Genomic DNA, 20761 nt, shown 5'->3' with positions numbered 1-20761 from the left:
TCATTTGACCATCATTGAAACAGCAGTTGAACACATAACATACAGGAAAAAGGGTAAGAATAGCTAAAGGAAGAAAAGTAGCACTGATTCCATTGGGAAAAATGTTAGAGGACTCTAAAGGAGTCCTCTAATTACTGCACATTTGCCCTCATCCTTCACTTTAGGAAGATTCTCCTTAAGCATCATACAACAACATCTGGTATTGACCATTGAATGGGAATCACTTTTTCTTCAAGCTGGCTTCAGAAGGAGTCATGGAACTTGTGTTAATGTTACTAATTAGGCCTAATCATAGAAAAATCTCATGTCAAAATAATATTTACAATTGCTTTATTGACTAAAAGAAAGTTTAGAGTTGGGGTGCCAACATATCTGGTCAAGTGGGTGCAGTTGCTGTAACACAGATCATGAAACCATTGTGTGAATACCATGTGGAGACACAATTTGTTCAAGATAGAGAAAGGAACATGGGAATGTTGCCTTCTTTCAATTATCTTATTCAATCTGAATGCTGAAATGATCATGAGAAAACTAGAACTTCAAGAATAAAAAATCAGAATAAAGACTGAAGAAAGGAATATCAACAAATTATGCTGACAATACAACTCTCCTCTCAGAAACCAAAAAAGGCCTGAAACATCTGATCAAAAGGATAAAAAAGTAAGTGAGAAATTTGGCCTCTTCCTGAACATCAAAAAGACTAATTTCATGACCACTGCAAGGAATGGAAATGTCAAAAGAAGAATTGACAATGAAGAGATCAAATGTGTGCAAGAATTCACTTTTTGTAGATTGATCTAAGCAATGAGTACAGGGCAGAAATAAAGCGCTGAATTATACTGGGTTGCAGACCAATTATAAGCATGAATCATGTATGGAAATGCAAGGACATTACTCTGGCCATCAAATGCAAATTAGTTTACACAATCATGTTTCCCACAGCTACCTACAGTTGTAAAGTTGGACCATGAAAAAATTAGGCAGAAGGAAAATTGCAAATTGTTTGAGTTTTGTGGGGTTGGAGAAGGTTCCTGCACATTCCTTGGACAGCAGAGATGACAAACAAGAAAGTACTTGAGCATACAAAGTTGCCGGATAGACAAATTGCTGAAAGACAAAATCACAAAATTCCACCTTACTTATTTCAATCATGTTGTGTGCTCAAACTCATTGAAAAAGGCAGTTATGCTCAGAATGTTCAACAGTAAATGAAAATGAGGCCACCAAAAAAAAAAAACCACAGTGACTAGACACCATCAAAGCCTACACCTACCCAAGCATAAAACAACTGAAGAAAGCCACACAAGATTGGAAAATATGGAGAGAGCAGGAGCATACTTTTGCCAAGAATCAGACATGCTCGAATGGATAGCATCAGCATCAATTTTCAGCTGGCTATGGGAAGAGAACATGGCAAAGCAACTGTATGGATGTGTTCTAGGATACATTCAAAATGGAAAAAAAAACAGCAAGAAAGGAAGAAGTCAAACTCTAAGAAGTCATTTTCAGTCCTATAGTTTTACTGCTTTTGATTATATGAAGTGCTTTTACACCTCTGCAAAGCTCTTCTGAGAGATACAGCAGTGTGCAGTTTTGCAAACATCTTTATTCAAGTGTTACTTAGCCGCCTGAAAGGCAGCACAAAAATACTACAGAATAAAATGCTTTTTACCTTGACTATTTTCCATCTTGTCTGGAGAGATTTATATTCCATCAAATGGAGTCCTTTTTTCATCTACAAAAAGTGTTACCCATTTGTTGAGTCAGTATTAAAGGCAGATTTAGGAGTTTAACATTTATACTTTCTCCTGCTACTATTATGAACAAACAGGTACTCTAAAAGTTTTCAGAAAGAAACTGAAATATCAAGAGTATTTCTACAAGTGACTGTATGTACATTGTAGTCCCCTATATAGAATAATTTGTAATTTGTAAAATCTTGGGATTTCCTTCCTTCCTTCCTTCCTTCCTTCCTTCCTTCCTTCCTTCCTTCCTTCCTTCCTTCCTTCCTTCCTCCCTCCCTCCCTCCCTCCCTCCCTTCCTTCCTTCCTTCCTTCCTTCCTTCTTCCCTCCCTTTCCCTTGGTTTGTAATTGTCCTTTGTAAGAAACAAGATTGGATCTTCAAAACATTAAGGTTTTTTTTTCTGTGACTCTAGTATTTTGTAAATCTTCAAAAGGTTGTATGCAATGCAATTATTTATTTTTTTAATTATTTATAGAATGAATTTGCTAATTGAACCTTTAACATAGATTCCATGTAGTTCTTGTGATTATTTGATCAATATCACAAGATTTAAACTGGAAGATTTGAAATGCTTTGAAAAGCAAGCATTTGTTTCCCATAACCAGGAGAACTGATCAAAAGAAAGCATTTAAAGCAGCGGTTCTCAACCTATGGGTTGCGACCCCATTTGGGGTCGATCGACCATTTCATGGGGGTTGCCAAGCAAGGCTGTCTGCCATTTTTTTCCCCTTTCCTGGCGGGTGCCTTACCTCCCTTGGGCTGGGCCAGCTGGTGGTCCAGCCGGTGGTCGGCCTGCTCCGTCTCTGCCGCTTGCCAGCTACACCTCGGCCAGCGCAGGGGGCAGCACCACGCATGCGCAGTGCTCCCAGGCAGAGAAAGTCCTCAACTTACGACCAGTTGGGTAGTCCTCGACTTACGACCGGTTTAGTCCTCAACTTATGACCAGTTTAGTTCTCAACTTATGACCGGTTGGGGTCGCGGCGTTAAAAAGGTTGAGAACCACTGATTTAAAGCCTACTAGAAAAAATTCCTAGATACATATTCTCTTAGATTCAGATTCAGTTAAATACAGAGTGTTAGCAGACTATCTCAATAAGCCTATTGAGTCTATTCAGTTGAATTTAGCAAAACCTGGTAGGAAGGTTTAAAAAAACCTTTGAATAGTATCCCATAATAGTACAGAAAAACAAACCAAATAATAAACCAAAAAGCTCATAACTTAATATATAATACAGATTGAAGTTAACTACAGCTGAAGAATGCAAATGGAATCCATGTAATATTAATATACAACTACCCCAATCATTCCACATATTACTAAATCTAGAACATAAAACATATTGCCTCATCTTCCTAGTTTTACAACATAAATTTCAAAAGTTGATGGGGAATGCTTCTCTCAAATCCACTCCTTGATATCAAGAGTGTAAATTTTGTTCTGTCTATGTATAATAATTCTTTTTGCTGAATTCCAGGCTCAATAAAGTTAGAATTTACATATAATGCCATATTCAGTATGATGAATTTAATTTGTCCTTTAATTCCTATGCTTTTCCCTCAAGTTAAATTAACATATGTACTCATTTGATTTCAAAAAGAAGCATGGATGGACATGACCAAATCATATCCATTAAACAGCCCTTAAATATCTTCCAATGCCAAAACTGCTATTCCTAGACAAGGGAATCTGGGGGAAGCTGAAACATTAACAGTAGTTATAGCACTTATATACCACTTCATAGAGCTTGGCAGCCCTCTCTAAGTGGTTTACAGAGTCAGCATCTTTCTCCCAACAATCTGGATCCTCATTTTACCAACCTCAGAAGGATGAAAGGCTGAGTCAGCCTTGAGCCTATCAGTATTGAACTCTTGGCAGTGAGCAAAATTAGCCTGCAATACTGCATGCCACCACGTTCAGTGCATGCATGACAATGCCTGAGAGTGGGAATCTCTAATCATCTAAGTAACAATTAGTGAAATAGTTTTCCCAGCTTGCCTGTTCTCCTCTAACCTCTTGGTATTATCTTCTCCAACATAGCCTCCTTGCTAAAATAAATAAATAAATAAATAAACAGCGTGGCCATTAGGAAAGCATGAGCTCTTGGCATGTCATATCTAATCCAACTCAATCCATAAATGGAGAGAAGTTGGACATTTCTTTTATATGCTAAACTATAGTTAGGCTAGGTAGATATTCATATACTTAAATACAATTAAATGAACAATCTTTTGGTCCACTCATATGATAATAAATAAAATTGAACATGTACACTATGACATCCTCAATACAAGGCACTGAATGGTAGAACCCTCTTTCAACTACTGAAATGAGATCTTCATACCATTATATATTTAATGGAATTTTATGTTATCGGTCTCTCGATAAGCCAGATCAAGAACTTTGATGGATATCTAAATTTTCAATTATAGCCACTGTTCAAAATTCCACATCAGTGAAATTCAAGATACAGTTTTTCAGCTTCTGTCACAACAAATGTGCTCACACAGCACACTCGTCCATAAATTAAACAACCAGAATTCTGCTCAAATTATTATGCAAAATTAGCCTGTGTCTTATGATGCATTGTTATGAAAGCCTAAAACATTTGGTTAATTGAATAAAGAGATAACATGCTATATATACACAGATTTTGCTGACAATCCAGCATAAAAGAACATAACTCATTCCGCACATGTATTTCCAAAATCATGCAAAATTTTAAAACAGACACTTTAGAAGAAATGGGAGATAAAGAAATGAAAATTTTCATTGGTGAAAGGATAGCTTTAGAAAGTGAAACTTGATCATAGAAAACAACAACTTTTCTGAAAAACTAGAACTCAAATGTAGATATTTTCTTCTGAAATGAGAAAGCAACCAATTGATGATTTATGGATTTGAAGATTAAGAAAGTTGCTAGATAAGGTATAATACCGCAACCAATTTTGGTCACCATATTACAAAAAAGATGTTGACATCTTGGAAAAAGTTCAGAGAAGAGCAACTAAAATGATCAAGGCCTGGAGACTAAAACATATGACGAACAGCTGAAGGACTTGGGTTTGGCTCGTCTAAAGAAAAGAAGAAATAGGTGAGGCATGATAGCAGTATTCCAGTATTTGAGGGGCTGCCACTAAGAAGAGGGGGTCATGTTATTCCCCAAAGCACCAGAGGGAAGAACTAGAAACAATGGTTGGAAACTGATCAAAGAGAGAAGCAACCTGGAATTAAGGAGAAACTTCTTGACAGTGAGGACAATTAACCAGTGGAACAGCTTGCCTCCAGAAATCATGGATGCTCCATCACTGGAGATTTTCAAGAAAAGGCTAGACAGTCTGAGATAGTATAGGTTCTCCTGCTTGAGCAGGAGGCTGGAATAGAAGACTTCCAAGGTTCCGTTCTGTTCTGTTCTATTCACAACTGGAATTATATATTGAAAAGAAGTTTAGAAGTCATCCACATATTTCTTCACTGTACTCTTTTCTTCCTTTTTATTTTCCTGCACTATTTATTTCTTCTTTTTTCTTTCTTTACTTTTTTCTTTTCATTTGTCTTTGATTGCATGAAAAAGGTCTTAAGTAATATAAATAAAATGTAATTAAAGCAATCAATCAATAAAAATGGGAATAACACATTTACTAGAATTTTCTGACTAGTTCATCTGACAAGATTTAAAATCAGCAGAAACCTGGGAAATTAAGAACAGTGAAACAACTTTGTTAATCTTGGTGAAGATGTTCCTATTTTGTTTTTGCTTCAATCCACTATATTGACTCAGAACAATGACATAGCCTTCAACATACAAATGAAAAATCCGTGAAATATGGAGTGTGCATTCTGCGTGCATTCAGTTGAATAATTCAAGTGAAAATATTTTGTATTTGAATCATATGAGCTTAAGAAGTGTTCACAAAAACTATAAGAGTGCTCACATATAAAGGTAGTATCAGGCTGGTGGCATATTATTGCAACAGGCCATATTTGTTCGACTTGAAATTCTTAAATGTAGAGTCTGAATACTCAAAAGTGTTTTTTCAAAAGGCAACTGGATTGTTTTTTTTTTCCTTGAGGAAGGAAAAAAAACCAGTCCAATTGCCTTTCAAAAAAGACAACTATGAGACTTTCCACAGACTTATCCAACATTTGCAAGCCTCAACTATTGCCCAATGCAATAGCACAGGAAGTTAATGATGCTGTCAGAATCCAATCATATTTCATCTTTAATTATCAAATATAGAAACTCCCAATTCTGCCTTCTTTGGATTCTGCCATAAGAGGGAGAGAAGGGGGAGAACAAAGGGGCTTTATGGCCCTCACTTCCTTCAGTAGACTTCAAAGAGCTGAATGCTGAATGTGTGTTTATTGTAACCTATTGTAACCTCAAAGCGTTAGCATCCAGAGAACATTAGCATTAACAAAGAAGAGTATTTGCCTTTCATGTAGTTATCTGAAGTCTCCATCCAGACGGAAGAAAGAAGAAACGGTGTGGAATTGTGATACTTGAAACTATCACTGGAAGGGGGGTTGATTGGGTGGGACTACTGGGGAACCCCTTAAAACCTTGAATGGGAGAGCTTGGACCCCAAGTCCTGTCTAGCATGCCTGCAACCATTTTCTCTTAATAAAGGATTCCTGTTGGAAAAATTATTCCAAGAGTTCTGTCTTCTTAAGATGCAAAGTGGGGTGGGTCCTTACATTAGACAGGACTTGCAAAATTAATCCACCTGGAAGGAAGACCCTTGCCGGGGGATTTTGCAAAAATTTACCATGTCAGACAATGGAGAAAGAGAGGGGGAAAACTCCCTGGAAAGAGAGCCGCTGACCCAGTTGGAACCTTGCCAGATGTTGGGATCTGAGAGGTCAGATTCCTCGGGAGAAGAAGTGGTGGAGACACAGGACCACAAGCTCGCTGGTCGATGAACGTTGGAAAGAAAAGTGAGTGGAGAAAGGAATCAAGAAAGGTGACCCTGAGACGGGGGACCAAGCAACCAGAATGGAAGCAGGAGATGGAGAAATCCCTGCACGCACGTGAAGAGGGAGGAAGCTGGGTACCGTACTCAGACTGGATCCTAGAGAAAGCTATTGACCTGATGAAGAGAACTCTCAGCTCCCTAGGAGAGGAGAATACTGAACCCTACGGCTGCCCCAGTTCCTGGAGCCGCAAAGGGAGAGACACCGAGGGGACCGTGGAACCTGCAACCCCAGGGACATCTACTGATCCAGGAGCTCCCACCCCCTACCGGACCACAGATGGCATTCTGGACGGAAGGCACTACCACCCACAACAGAGGCACCGATCCATTCCAAGACGTCCACCGTTGGAAGTGAAATTCAAAGGGGAGCCAACACGCTTGGTGTTTTTTCTAACCCAAGTCCTCAGCTACATGGAGGAATATGGGCAGGATATTCCCAGCGACAAAGCCCGCATCCGGATCGTGCAATCTGCCCTGGATGGACCAGCTGCGGATTGGGTAGTGAACTTGCATGACTCCAATGCCCCAGAACTCAGTACCTTCAACCGTTTCATGTCCTCTTTGAGAAGACGATTTGAAGACCCCCTGGCTGATCGCAAAGCCCGTGAAAGAATAACAACGATGAGGCAGGGCAAACGCCCAGTGGCTGAGTATACACAAGAATTTCGGGCCATTGCAGCAAACTGAATTGGCCAGAAGACATCCTCCTTGGCCATTTCAAAGACCGTACTAAACTATGATCTATATGAGCTTGCCTGCCCCGAGGAGACCCACATCGACTTGAGGAATGGTACGTCTTGGCAGAGGAAGCAGAGATCGACATATTGAAGAGGCATCGCCGAGGAAAACAATGGAGCCTCCCCCCGCCTGAGCTGACACACCAACCGGTGAAATCATCGGATACAGCCAAGAAGCAAATGAGATGTTTCAAGTGCGGAAGAGAAGGGCATCGAGCTGTAGAATGCCGCTCAAAGGCCCCCCAGCACAACCCAGACAGATCCCAAATCAACAAACCCAGAGGGTATTCAGCTAAGCCAAAAGAAACAGCCATGAAAATGATGGAAATTGCAGAAAACCCCACCTCTGCTCACCAAGGGGAAAGAACTCCAGCCTACACCACAGGGACGGTGGATGCCTCAGATTACAGCTCGGAAGGCGAACCCCTGGTAAGTGGACGCATCACACCCATCTTCAAAACAGTGACTATATTAATCCCCCCCATGCCCGAAGCTGTGAAGGTGAAAGCCTTAATAGACTCTGGCTGCACCTGCTGCCTCATTAGCCCAACACTAGTGGGGAATCTGGGCATCCCATCCAGGAACTGGAACAACCAATCTCATTTGGCCAGCTCGATGGATCCATAGCAGGGGTGATGCCCGAGCTACCCTAGCCACTCTGCCAATACCCCTCTCCCTGGGCAACCATGAAGAGGACTTAACGTTTGTGTTGACCCCAGGTATGGAATGCCCAATGATTCTAGGGATGGAATGGTTGAAAAAATGGAACCCCTGGATAAATTGGAGGACGAAGGAAAAGAAGAACACAGGACAGAGAATACGGGACGGAACGAGAGACAAGAAAATCAAATTCCCGAAGGGGACCCTATGGCCTTAAAACCCCAAGGGAGGCTACCAGAATCAAGAATAGAAAAAGCATCCATAGGAGAGGAAAAAAGATTAACAGAAATACCAGAGGAATATAGAGACCTTGCTGAAGTCTTCAGTGAGGAGAGGGCGAATGAGCTTCCCCCCCCACCGACCCACAGACTGTACCATTGAATTCAAGCCTGGGGCAAAACTCCCGAAGCCCAGATTATACTCCCTGAGCCCAAAGGAGAAGGAGGAACTGGAAAGATTTATAAAAAAACCTGGAGAGAGGTATTCTTGAGCCAGCCAGCTAAAGTGGCTGCCCGGTCCTTTTTAGAGAGAAGAAGGGGCTCTTTACGTTTATGCGTGGATTATAGGGCCCGAAAGAAAGAGAAACACTCATGAAAGCACCTATACCCGCTGCCCCTCATGAAAGACATGCTGTCACACCTATCGAAAGGGAAAATTTTTTCTAACCTAGACTTAAGGGAAGCTTACTATCGAGTGAGAATCAAGGAAGGGGACGAATGGAAGACTGCATTTAACTGCCCCATGGGGTGCTATCAATTCAAAGTCTTGCCATTTGGATTACAAGGGGGCCCTGCAGTCTTTATGCAACTAATCAATGACGTTCTAAGGGAACACCTGTTTAAGGGGGTCCTTGGTTACTTGGACGACATTCTTATCTTTACCGAAACAAAAGAAGAACACGTCAAACTTGTCAGAGCGGTTTTAAAGAAGCTGCGAGCCGCTCACCTATATGCCAAACTCTCAAAATGCGAATTCCACAAGGAAAGGATAGACTACCTAGGCTATCGCATATCCCCACAGGGCATTGAAATGGACCCAGAGAAGGTCAGAGCAGTATTAGAATGGGCACCACCCCGCACAAGAAAGCAACTACAAAGTTTCCTGGGCTTTGCAAATTTTTTACCGCCAATTCATCCCCGTCATTTTGCCACAGTATCCTTGCCCTCACTAACTTACTAAAAAGAAGGGAACACCCCAGTAAAAACCTAGCGCCACTAACAGGACAATGGAGTGCCAAGTCATCGTTTGTAGAACTAAAGAGACTTTTTTCGGCGAAACCAGTACTAAGCACCCATACATGGACAAACCCTTCATAATACAGCAGTATGCAAGTGTGTGGCAGTGGGGGGCTGTGCTATTAACAAAAAATGATGATGCAGTATGGTGCAATACAGTCTAAGAACTCACTGCGAAACAGAAAAACAGCGCTGGCCCGTATGGAGAAGGAGCTTCATGGGGATAACGTTGGGTCATTACTCCACGTGGCGACAGTTCCTGGAAGGCAACAAAATCCCCTGCCAGTATGGACTGATCCAAAATTTGAAGCCCTGAAAACTCCAGGAAACTCAATCCCAAACAAGCCCGCTGGTCCCAGCATTTTCACCAATTCCAATTTAAGCTCAAACATTTACCAGGAAGAAAGAACTTCCTGGCAGATGCACTATCTCGCATGCCCCAATATAACAGCGCACGAACCACAGACTCTAGACCAATAATGGCATAATCACAACTGGCAGCGCCATTAACCACAAGAACCCAAGCCAAAATAAAACCACAACTGGACAGCCAAACTGGGATTGAATTCAGAAAAAGTTTGGAAACAGATGATTGGTTCCAGAAAAACAAACATGTGTGCACAATGAGAGACGGATTGCCTTGGGTAGGGGAAAAGTTATATATACCAACAACTCAAAGACTAACTTTCATACAACTTTGCCATGACACAAAATCAGCAGGGCATTTTGGATTTGTAAAAACTTTACACTTAATTAAACGGCAATTTTGGTGGCCATCAATAAAACAGGACATAGAAAGTTATGTTGCCAGCTGCCCAACCTGTGCATCAGCAAAGAGGTTGCAAGGGAAATCGCCAGGGCTGTTACAACCAGTGGCAAGTCCCTCAGCCCCCTGGAGTGAAATAGCCATGGATTTTATAGTGGAATTGCCTGAAAGCAATGGGAATACTGTTATCTGGACAGTCACGGACCTATTTTCCAAACAGGTGCACTTTATACCTTGCCAAAAAATTCCCACTGCAAAGGCCTTAGCAAAACTTTTCATCCAGCACATTTACAGATTGCACGGGGCACCCCAACGCATCATCTCTGATAGGGGAGTGCAATTTACGTCTGCCTTTTGGAAGGAATTTTTATCCCTTTTAGGGACCACTCAGGGATTGACATCTAGCCACCACCCTCAAGGAGATGGTCACGCGGAACGGTGCCAGTCGGTACTTGAGCAATATTTGAGATGTTTTTTAAATTTCCAACAGAGTGATTGGACGGACTTACTTCCTTTTGCAGAAGTTGCCTACAATAATGCAGTCCACTCCAGCACAGGCTAAACTCCTTTTCAAATAGCCAACGGCCAAAGTTTCAACCCTATGCCAGAGTTAACCCCAAAAGAACCAACGATCCCTTCACTGAAAGAATGGATGGAAAACCTACAAAACACCTGGCCAATATTCAGAAAATCACTAGATGAAGCTAGGCGGGCATACAAAGCACAAGCCGATAAAAAAAGGGTTGAGCCTACACCATTCATTATAGGAGAAATGGTGTACTTATCTACAAAATACATAAAGTCCCTACAGCCCTGTAAAAAACTTGGACCAAAATATATAGGACCTTTTCCAATTAAAAGGATCATAAATCCAGTAACAGTAGAATTAGAATTACCCAAAAACCTCAGGCAAATACACCCAATTTTTCATTTCAGCTTGCTGAAAAGAGAGCATCAGTCACCTCTACGGCCAAAAATCCCCCCCACCACCACCTCCAATCATGGTGGAGGGGGAACAACACTTCGAAATAAAAGAGATCCTTGACTCTAGGAGATATCATGGAACAACTCAGTACCTAGTTGCCTGGAAACACCTCCCTGCCTCACAAAATGAGTGGGTCCTTAAACGTCACGTCAGAGCCCCAAAGCTATTGAAGAAGTTTCACACAGAGTATCCTAACAAGCCTAACTAAATTTTATACTTGTGTTTTCTTTCAGGTGGATCTCTCTTATTTTTAAGAGGGGCCGGATGTCAGAATCCAATCATATTTCATCTTTAATTATCAAATATAGAAACTCCCAATTCTGCCTTCTTTGGATTCTGCCATAAGATGGAGAGAAGGGGGAGAACAAAGGGGCTTTATGGCCCTCACTTCCTTCAGTAGACTTCAAAGAGCTGAATGCTGAATGTGTGTTTATTGTAACCTATTGTAACCTCAAAGCGTAAGCATCCAGAGAACATTAGCATTAACAAAGAAGAGTATTTGCCTTTCATGTAGTTATCTGAAGTCTCCATCCAGACGGAAGAAAGAAGAAACGGGGTGGAATTGTGATACTTGAAACGATCACTGGGAAGGGGGGTTGATTGGGTGGGACTACTGGGGAACCCCTTAAAACCTTGAATGGGAGAGCTTGAACCCCAAGTCCTGTCTAGCATGCCTGCAACCATTTTCTCTTAATAAAGGATTCCTGTTGGAAGAATTATTCCAAGAGTTCTGTCTTCTTAAGATGCAAAGTGGGGTGGGTCCTTACACTCTCTCTCCATCTCTCTCTCTCTCTCTCTCTCTCTCTCTCTCTATCTATCTATATATATATATGATTTAAAAAATCCCATTTCTATATTGAACAGTGTGTTGTCTAGGTATACAAGTATTAAAATATAATAACCATCACATTCATAATAATCTTATCAAGATACAATCAGATACTAAGAAATAGCAATCAAAATATTAAAAATAGTATTACCCACATTAACATTAATTATATAACAATCAAACTATTTACTAATCCATTATAAGTTTTATTTATGTAATACACATATTCTCATATTTCCAACTTCCTAAACCTCTGTTTTTGTCAACTAACCATTGGTAAAATAAATCCATGTCATACAATATTCCGTTTCTTCTTTTTCTTTAATTTTTATCGTTAACCTATCCATTTCTGCACATTCCAGTATTTTTTAATTATATTCTCTTCTGTAGGAGTTTCTTCATTTTTCCAAAACTGTGCATATACTATCCTAGCTGCTGTTAAAATATGTAAAACTAAATAAGTATTGCCTTTATTGTAATTTCCTTGTAATATGCCCAGTAAGAATATCTCTGGTTTTAAATCTGTATGTTGTTTTATCATTGCTTCCAACCATACATGTATTTTATTCCAATATTTTTTTGCTTTGGGACATGTGATAGCACGAACCTGGTATTTGATTACATTTCCAACATTTAACAGATTTATCTTTGTGCGTCTTCGCTAGTCTCGCAGGTGAAAGGTGCCATCTTTCTGACAATGGTCAGCCACAGGTTTCTAAGACACCTTCCTGATGTTCATCTTTTTTCCCAAATTGTGTCTCAAAATGTAACCCAAAAGGTTTAATCACAGATAGTGAAATGATATTGTCAGTAAAATTAACCTTAGAGCAGTTCTGTCTGTTCAGGACCTTGAAAGGTTATTGCACAGCTGTTCCTTAGAATCCTAGAAGGTAAGAAATCATACAGGTTATGAAATCCAACCCTGTCAACCTGGCGCACAGTACAGGGATCCAAAGTGATCTGTTCTCAACAGATGCTTGTCCAGGCTTTGCTGAAATGAATTGAGCAAGGAGGAGCCTTCTGAGTAATTCTCATTGCATGTGTTGGTTTGATCAATGCATATTTAAAATCTCTTTCATTCTTTCCAAGGTGGAATTGATCTGGGAAGATGCCCTGTTCATGTTTGAATATTTTAAGCCCAAGACCCTTCCTGAATTTGACAGCTATAAAACCAGCACCGTCTCTGCTGACCTAGCTAATCTTCTGAAGAAGATGGCCACTATTGTCCCTCAAACAGACAAGCCTATGCTCAGATTGGAAGAAGTGTCGAGTTACATTGAAGGGACCTTGAGCAAGGTATGAATTATTTTGCTTTTTGGAATGCTTAATATGAGTCACAAGTGCTTTATTTTCAGACTTCAGAAGAGAGCTGGCTGGAGCGATTGGATGAGAAAGACAGGAAAGGTTTTGGTGCACACGGAAACAACTCTCCTTTTCTTGCACTTAAGAAGGTCCTACAAGGAATGAGATTAAACTCTGATCACTGCTGGTGTTGCTCTGTTAATGAAATGTCTGCAAGTCGACAGAGAAGCTCAGAGAGCACCAATTAAACCCTGAGCTCAGAGATTCTCTTCTGTTGCATCCAACTCAGTTTAAGCATCCCTGTTAGAAACCTGCATAGTCCCTGCTTTAAGTAAGCCATCATTAAGTCCTATTATCCATCTGATTTTACAGTTTCTGAGATTCAGTTGGAATCTACTTTCCAACATCTGTTATCCCCTGTCCTGCATTCTGACTTTCTTTTGTGAGATGGAGTTTAAGGTGTTCGAAGTATGTTAACTTATATCATCTCAGCTGCCTTTTCTCACGACTGAACATATCCAGCTCATTGAATTTCTTTTAGTTTTCTATCATCAGATAGTTGTCACTACTGTTCTTTGTACATATTTCAATTTCATAGAATTACAGGATGTAAAGATTGGAAAGGACCTTGATTCAATCCAATCTCTTGCCCAAGAAAGGAATCCACTATTACATTATCCCTGGCATTTGACTTCTATTTAAGGATCCTCCATCACCCAAGGAAGTCTATTCCATTGTTGAACATGTCTTACCATTAGAATATTCTTCCTGTTATCCAGTCAAAATCTGCCTCCTTGTAATTTAGCTCCCTTGTTTAGTCATCTGTTTATTCTTTGCAACCAGTTTCAATAAGTTGATTCAGAGTGGTTGAGATCACTTTAGTGCCTCACCTGATGGTCTCCCAGAAACTAGCTAAAACAGCTTTTCTGGAGACCATTTTGGGAATGCCATTCCTATTTCTACAGTGGATTATTAATGCAATGTTGTCTTAGATTTAGTATGATTTTATTGGGGTAAACTGCCAATGGAGATTATACAACGTATAAAGACAGAAATGCCCACTGACGCACTGGAGGTGTCAGCCCACCCTTAGATAACAGTTGCCTGTTGCTTTCTCTTCTTTTGGCCCTTTCTGGACCTCCAGATGGAACATCTGCTGGCCAGCTTTTGCTAGTCTCCTGAAGGCTAGGAACCTAGGAGGCAGTCCGGACAGCCCTCCCCACCGAGCCAGAAGCTGTCCTGATCCCTGAACCAAAGACGGGTGCCTGATGTGTTTCTCTTTGTTGCCAGGTGCCAGCCCTCCCGGAAGGCGCTGACTTCTCTCCTCCAGTGGTGACTGAGCTGTACTACCTCCTGGCTGACTACCACTTCAAGAATAAGGAACAGTCCAAAGCCATCAAGTTCTACATGCATGACATCTGTATCTGCCCAAACAGGTCAGGCTGGCCAGCTGCTCAGACGGGAGCTTCTGCCCAGTTGCTTCCTTTGACCTTGCCCATGGGCTGCGTTCCATGGGCACCAGGGCCTCCAGAAGGCTGCTGCTGCTACAGATGTTGTCAATCCTGGCAGGAGCAGCAGCAGCTTCTTTCCTGAGCAAAGCCCTTCAGTGGGAAGTAGGTGATGCCAGTGCCGCAGGAGGGAACGAGGGCCACCTCCCCCACCCTCCACCGTGGAGAGAGGCATCTCTTCTTTGATCTGTTCTGCCCTTGAAATGGGCATGAAAATGCCTGATGTGAGCACAGGTCGAAACATGGATGGAGGTCTACTCTGTTATTTTTACATCTGTTACACGATTTTGATATTTGTTAAGAGTACATATTTGTGTTAATTGAATTGCAATCATCCAAAATCAACCCCATTGCTATATTTTGACATTGAAACCGTGAAAGATTTTCATGATTCACAAGATTCTTAAAACAGAGGATATTAAATTCATAAAAGAATAAGAAATGAGCCAGGGAAAACATCCAGGTAGAACTCTGGGGTCTGGGATTGCAGCTTTCAGACGTTCTTTCAGCTGCCTGAAAATGCTCTCAGAATTTCTAACTAGAAATGATACCAGATGCTTTAATTTGGATCCTGAATTGAGCATAAGGTTGGGTGTAAATTGCCCCTTGCAGCTCTTTGATTCTGCACAATATGTTTTTGTTTATAAAATTAGTTAGTACTTCATTGGATCTCCTTTCATTTTTAACTTCACAACAACAACAGGTTGATTGGACACTGAAACAAAACAATTTATATTCCCTTTGCTGATAAAGAGTTTAGAATTAGGCATTAGTTTAGATTCTCAAAGGACTTAGTTCTCGTAGGAAAATGAATGTTATTAGTGTGGCATTAGAGACATAGATTTAACCACTATCATATACAAGTTCAGGAAGTTGAGGCTTAGGAATGGAGGACATGGCAGCTAAAAAGGATTTGGATAGCAAACAGCTGGTGTAAGGACCCACCCCACTTTGCATCTTAAGAAGACAGAACTCTTGGAATAATTCTTCCAACAGGCATCCTTTATTAAGAGAAAACGGTTGCAGGCGTTCTAGACAGGACTTGGGGTCCAAGCTCTCCCATTCAAGGTTTTAAGGGGTTCCCCAGTAGCCCCACCCAATCACCCCCTTCTTCCAGCGACAGTCTTAGGCATTACACTCCCACCCCCTTTTCCTTACTGCCGGCTGGATGGAGACTTCAGAGAGAACTACATGAAAGTAATAGCTCCTTTGTTATGGTTAGTCCTTTTGGTGATATACACATCCAGTTCCTTTGAAGTATACCGAAGGAAGTGAGGGCCATAAAGCCCCTTTGTTCATCCCCTTCCCTTCATCATATGACAGAATCCAGAGAAGGCAGAAATGGTATTTTCTATAGTTGATAACTAGAGATGAAATATAATTGGATTCTGACATCCTGCCCCCTTAAAAAAAAGACATCCACCTGAAAGAAAACAAAACAGGTATAAAAGTTAGTCAGGCTTGTTAGGATATTCTGTGTGAAACTTCTTTAATAGCTTCGGGGCTCTGACATGACGTTTATGGACCCACTCTTTTGTGAGGGAGGGAGGTGTTTCCAGGCAACTAGGTACTGAGTCGCTCCATGATATCTCCTAGAGTCAAGGATTTCCTTTATTTCGAAATGTTGTTTGCCCTCCACCATGATTGGAGGTGGTGGGGGGGGATTTTTGGCCGTAAAGGTGACTGATGCTCTCTTTTCAGCAAGCTGCAATGAAAAATTGGGTGTATTTGCCTGAGATTTTTGGGTAATTCTAATTCTATTGTTACTGGGTTTATGACTCTTTTAATTGGAAAAGGCCCTATATATTTTGGTCCAAGTTTTTTTACAGGGCTGTAGGGACTTTAGGTATTTTGTAGATAAGTACACCATTTCTCTTATAATGAATGGTGTAGGCTCAACCCTTTTTTAATCGGCTTGTGCTTTGTATGCCTGCCTAGCTTCATCTAGTGCTTTTCTGACTATTGGCCAGGTGTTTTGTAATTGTTCCATCCATTCTTTCAGTGATGGGATCGCCAGTTCCTGTGAGGTTAATTCTGGCATGGGGTTGAAATTTTGACCGGTGGCTATTTGAAAAGGAGTGTAACCTGTGCCGGAGTGGACTGCATTATTGTAAGCAACCTCTGTGAAAGGGAGTAGGTCCGTCCAATTTGTTTGCTGAAAATTAATAAAACATCTTAAATATTGCTCAAGTACTGAATGACAACGTTCTGTTTGTCCATCCCCTTGTGGATGATGGGTAGATGTCAGTCCCTGAGTGGTCCCTAAGAGGGATAAAAATTCCTTCCAAAATGCAGACGTAAATTGCACTCCCCTATCAGAGATGATGCATTGGGGTGCCCCGTGCAATCTGTAAGTGTGCTGGACGAAAAGTTTCGCTAAGGCTTTTGCAGCGGGAATCTTTTGGTAAGAGATAAAGTGCACCTGTTTGGAAAACAAGTCCGTGACCATCCAGACAACAGTATTCCCATTGCTTTCTGGCAATTCCACTATAAAATCTATGGCTATTTCCCTCCAGGGGGCTGAGGGATTTGCCACTGTTTGTAATAGTCCTGGCGATTTCCCTTGCAACCTCTTTGCAGTAGCACATTTTGGGCAGCTGGTTACGTAACTTTCTATGTCCTTTTTTATGGATGGCCACCAAAATTGCCGTTTAATTAAGTGTAAAGTTTTTACAAATCTAAAATGCTCTGCTGATTTTGTGTCGTGGCAAAGCTGCATGAAAATGACTCTTTGGGTTGTTGGTATAGATAACATTTCCCCTACCCAAGGCAACCCGTCTCTCATTGTGCACACATTTTTGTTTTTCTGGAACCATTCATCTGTTTCCAAACTTTTTCAGAATTCAATTCCAGTTTGGCTGTCCAGTTGTGGTTTTAATTTAGCTTGGGTTCAGGTGGTTACTGGTGCTGCCAGTTGTGACTCTGCCATCATCGGTTTAGCATCTGTGGCTCATGCGCTGTTATATTTCTCCCTAGTAAATGTTTGAGCTTAAATTGGAACTGGTGAAAATGCTGGGACCAGCAGGCTTGTTCGGGATTGAGTTTCCTGGGCGCTTTCAGGGCTTCCAAATTTTTGTGATCAGTCCACACCTGGAAGGGGATTTTGTTGCCTTCCACGAACTGTCGCCACATGAGTAATGCCCAACGTATCCCGTATGCCTCCGTCTCCCATACGGGCCAGCGCTGTTCTGTTTCTGTGAGTTTCTTGGATGTATATGCACAGGGTTGCAATACTCCATCATCGTTTTCTTGTAATAGAACAGCCCCCACTGCCACATCACTTGCATCTGCCTGTATTACGAAGGGCTTATCCATGTCTGGGTGCCTTAGTACTGGTTCGGCAGAAAAAAGTCTCTTTAGTCTCTCAAACGCTGCTTGGCACTCCATTGTCCATGTTAGTGGCTGGCTAGGTTTTACTGAGGATGCTCCCTTCGTTTTTAGTAAGTTAGTGAGGGGCAAGGCTATCTGGCAAATGAGGGGATGAATTGGCGGTAAAAGTTTGCAAAGCCCAGGAAACTTTGTAGTTGCTTTCTTGTGCGGGGTGGTGCCCAATCTAATACTGCTCTGACCTTCTCTGGGTCCATTTCAATGCCCTGGGGGATATGCGATAACCTAGGTAGTCTATCCTTTCCTGGTGGAATTCGCATTTTGAGAGTTTGGCATATAGGTGGGCGGCTCGCAGTTTCTTTAAAACCGCTCTGACAAGGTTGACATGTTCCTCTTTTGTTTCGGTGAAGATAAGAATGTCGTCCAAGTAAACAAGGACCCCCTTAAACAGGTGCTCCCTTAGAACGTCATTGATTAATTGCATAAAGACTGCAGGGCCCCCTTGTAATCCAAATGGCAAGACTTTGAATTGATAGCACCCCATGGGGCAGTTAAATGCAGTCTTCCATTCGTCCCCTTCCTTAATTCTCACGCGATAGTAAGCTTCCCTTAGGTCTAGTTTAGAAAAAAAAATCCCTTTCAATAGGTGTGACAGCATGTCTTTCATGAGGGGCAGAGGGTATAGGTTGCTTTCACTGATTGTATTCAGGGCCCTATAATCCACGCATAAGCGTAAAGAGCCATCCTTCTTCTCTCTAAAGAGGACCGGGGCAGCCACTTTAGGCTTGGCTGGCTCAATGAACCCTCTCTCTAGGTTTTTTTTAATGAATCTTTCCATTTCCCCCTTCTCCTTTGGGCTCATGGAGTATAATCTGGGCTTCGGGAGTTTTGCCCCAGGCTTGAATTCAATGGCACAGTCTGTAGGTCGGTGGTGGGGGGGAGCTCATCCGCCCTCTCCTCACTGAAAACTTCAGCAAGGTCTCTGTATTCCTCTGGTATTTCTGTTAATCCCTTTTCCTCTCCCATGGATGCTTTTTCTATTCTTGATTCTGGTAGCCCCCCTTGGGATTTTAAGTCCATAGGGTCCCCCTTCGGGAATTTGATTTCTGTCGTCCTCCAATTTACCCAGGGGTTCCATTTTTTTAACCATTCCATCCCTAGGATCATTGGGCATTCCATGCCTGGGGTCACCACAAACGTTATGTCCTCCTCATGTTTGCCCAGGGAGAGGTGTATTGGTAAAGTGGCTAGGGTAGCTGGCACCCCCCCTGCTATGGATCCATCTAGCTGGCCAAATGAGATTGGTTGTTCCAGTCTCCTCGACGGAATGCCCAGATTCCCTACTAGTGTTGGGCTAATGAGGCAGCGGGTGCAGCCAAGTCTATTAAGGCTTTCACCTTCACGGCTTCGGGCATGGGGGGAATTAATATAGTCACTGTCTTGAGGATGGGTGCGATGCGTCCACTTACCAGGGGTTCGCCCTCCGAGCTGTCATCTGAGGCGTCCACCGGCCCTGCGGTGTAGGCTGGAGTTCTTTCCCCCTGATGAGCAGAGGTGGGGGGGTTCCCCAATTTCCATCATTCTCCTGGCAGTTTCTTTTGGCTTAGCTGAAGACTTTCCAGATTTGCTGATTGGGGATCTGTCTGGGTTATGCTGGGGGGCTTTGGAGCGGCATTCTACAGCTCGATGCCCTTCTCTTCCACACTTGAAACACCCAATTTGCTTCTTGGCTGTAGCCAATGGTTTCACTGGTTCGTGTGTCAACTCAGGTGGGGGGCGGCTCCATTGTTTTCCTCGGCGGTGTCTCTTCAATATGTCGATCTCTGCTTCCTCTGCCAAGACGTACCATTCTCAAGTTGGTGTGGGTCCCCTCGGGGCAGGCAAGCGTCATATAGGTCATAATTTAGTCCGTCTTTGAAATGGCTAAGGAGGATGTCTTCTGGCCAGTTCAGTGTGCTGGCAATGGCCCGGAATTCTTGTGTATATTCAGCCACTGGGCGTTTGCCTTGCCTCATCGTTTTTATCCTTTCGTGGGCTTTGCGATCAGCCAGAGGGTCTTCAAATTGCCTTCTCAGAGAGGACATGAAACGGTTGAAGTCGTTGAGTTCTGAGGCATTGGAGTCGTGCAAGTTCACCACCCAATCTGCAGCCGGTCTGTCCAGGACAGATTGCACGATTCAGATGCGGGCTTTGTCGCTGGGGATGTCCCGCCCGTATTCCTCCATGTAGCTGAGGACTTGGGTTAGGAAAAACCCCAAGTGTGTTGGCTCCCCTTTGAATTTCACCTCCAACGGACGTCTTGGAATGGATCGGTGCCTCCGTTGTTGGTGGTAGTGTCTTCCGTCCAGATCGCCATCTGTGGTTCAGTAGGGGGTGGGGACTACTGGATCAGCAGATGTCCCTGGGGCTGCAGGTTCCACTTCCCCCTCGGTGTCTCTCCAGTTGTGGCTCCAGGAGCTGGGGCGGCCGTAGGGCTCAGGATTCTCCTCTCCTAGGGAGCTGAGGGTTCTCTTCATCAGGTCAATAGCTTTCTCTAGGATCCAGTCTGAGTACGGTGTCCAGCTTTCTCCCTCTTCACTTGCGTGCAGGCATTTCTCCATCTCCTGCTTCCATTCTGGTTGCTTGGCCCCCCGTCTCAGGGTCACCTTTCTTGATTCCTTTCCCCACTCACTTTTCTTTCCAACGCCCATCGAC

At 42.4% G+C, this 20761-nt stretch overlaps 1 protein-coding gene across 1 annotated transcript in view; it reads left to right on the top strand.

Annotated features, from left to right (window-relative positions):
* The first annotated feature begins 12953 nt into the window (after positions 1–12953).
* Positions 12954–20761, top strand: part of LOC120297905 (calcineurin-binding protein cabin-1-like) — a 46083-nt gene continuing 38275 nt past the window's right edge. Inside the window, exons 1-2 of the mRNA XM_039321095.1 lie at positions 12954–13226; positions 14523–14668. Coding sequence (XP_039177029.1) covers positions 12969–13226; positions 14523–14668 — 404 coding nt within the window. The 5' untranslated portion in view covers positions 12954–12968. The remainder of the gene's footprint in view (positions 13227–14522; positions 14669–20761) is intronic.

The sequence above is a fragment of the Crotalus tigris genome, unplaced genomic scaffold (assembly GCF_016545835.1).
Source record: "Crotalus tigris isolate CLP2741 ecotype Arizona unplaced genomic scaffold, ASM1654583v1 scf7180000023720.1715460, whole genome shotgun sequence".
In the NCBI taxonomy this organism is placed as follows: domain Eukaryota; kingdom Metazoa; phylum Chordata; class Lepidosauria; order Squamata; family Viperidae; genus Crotalus; species Crotalus tigris.
This window is presented reverse-complemented; position numbering and strand designations above follow the sequence as displayed.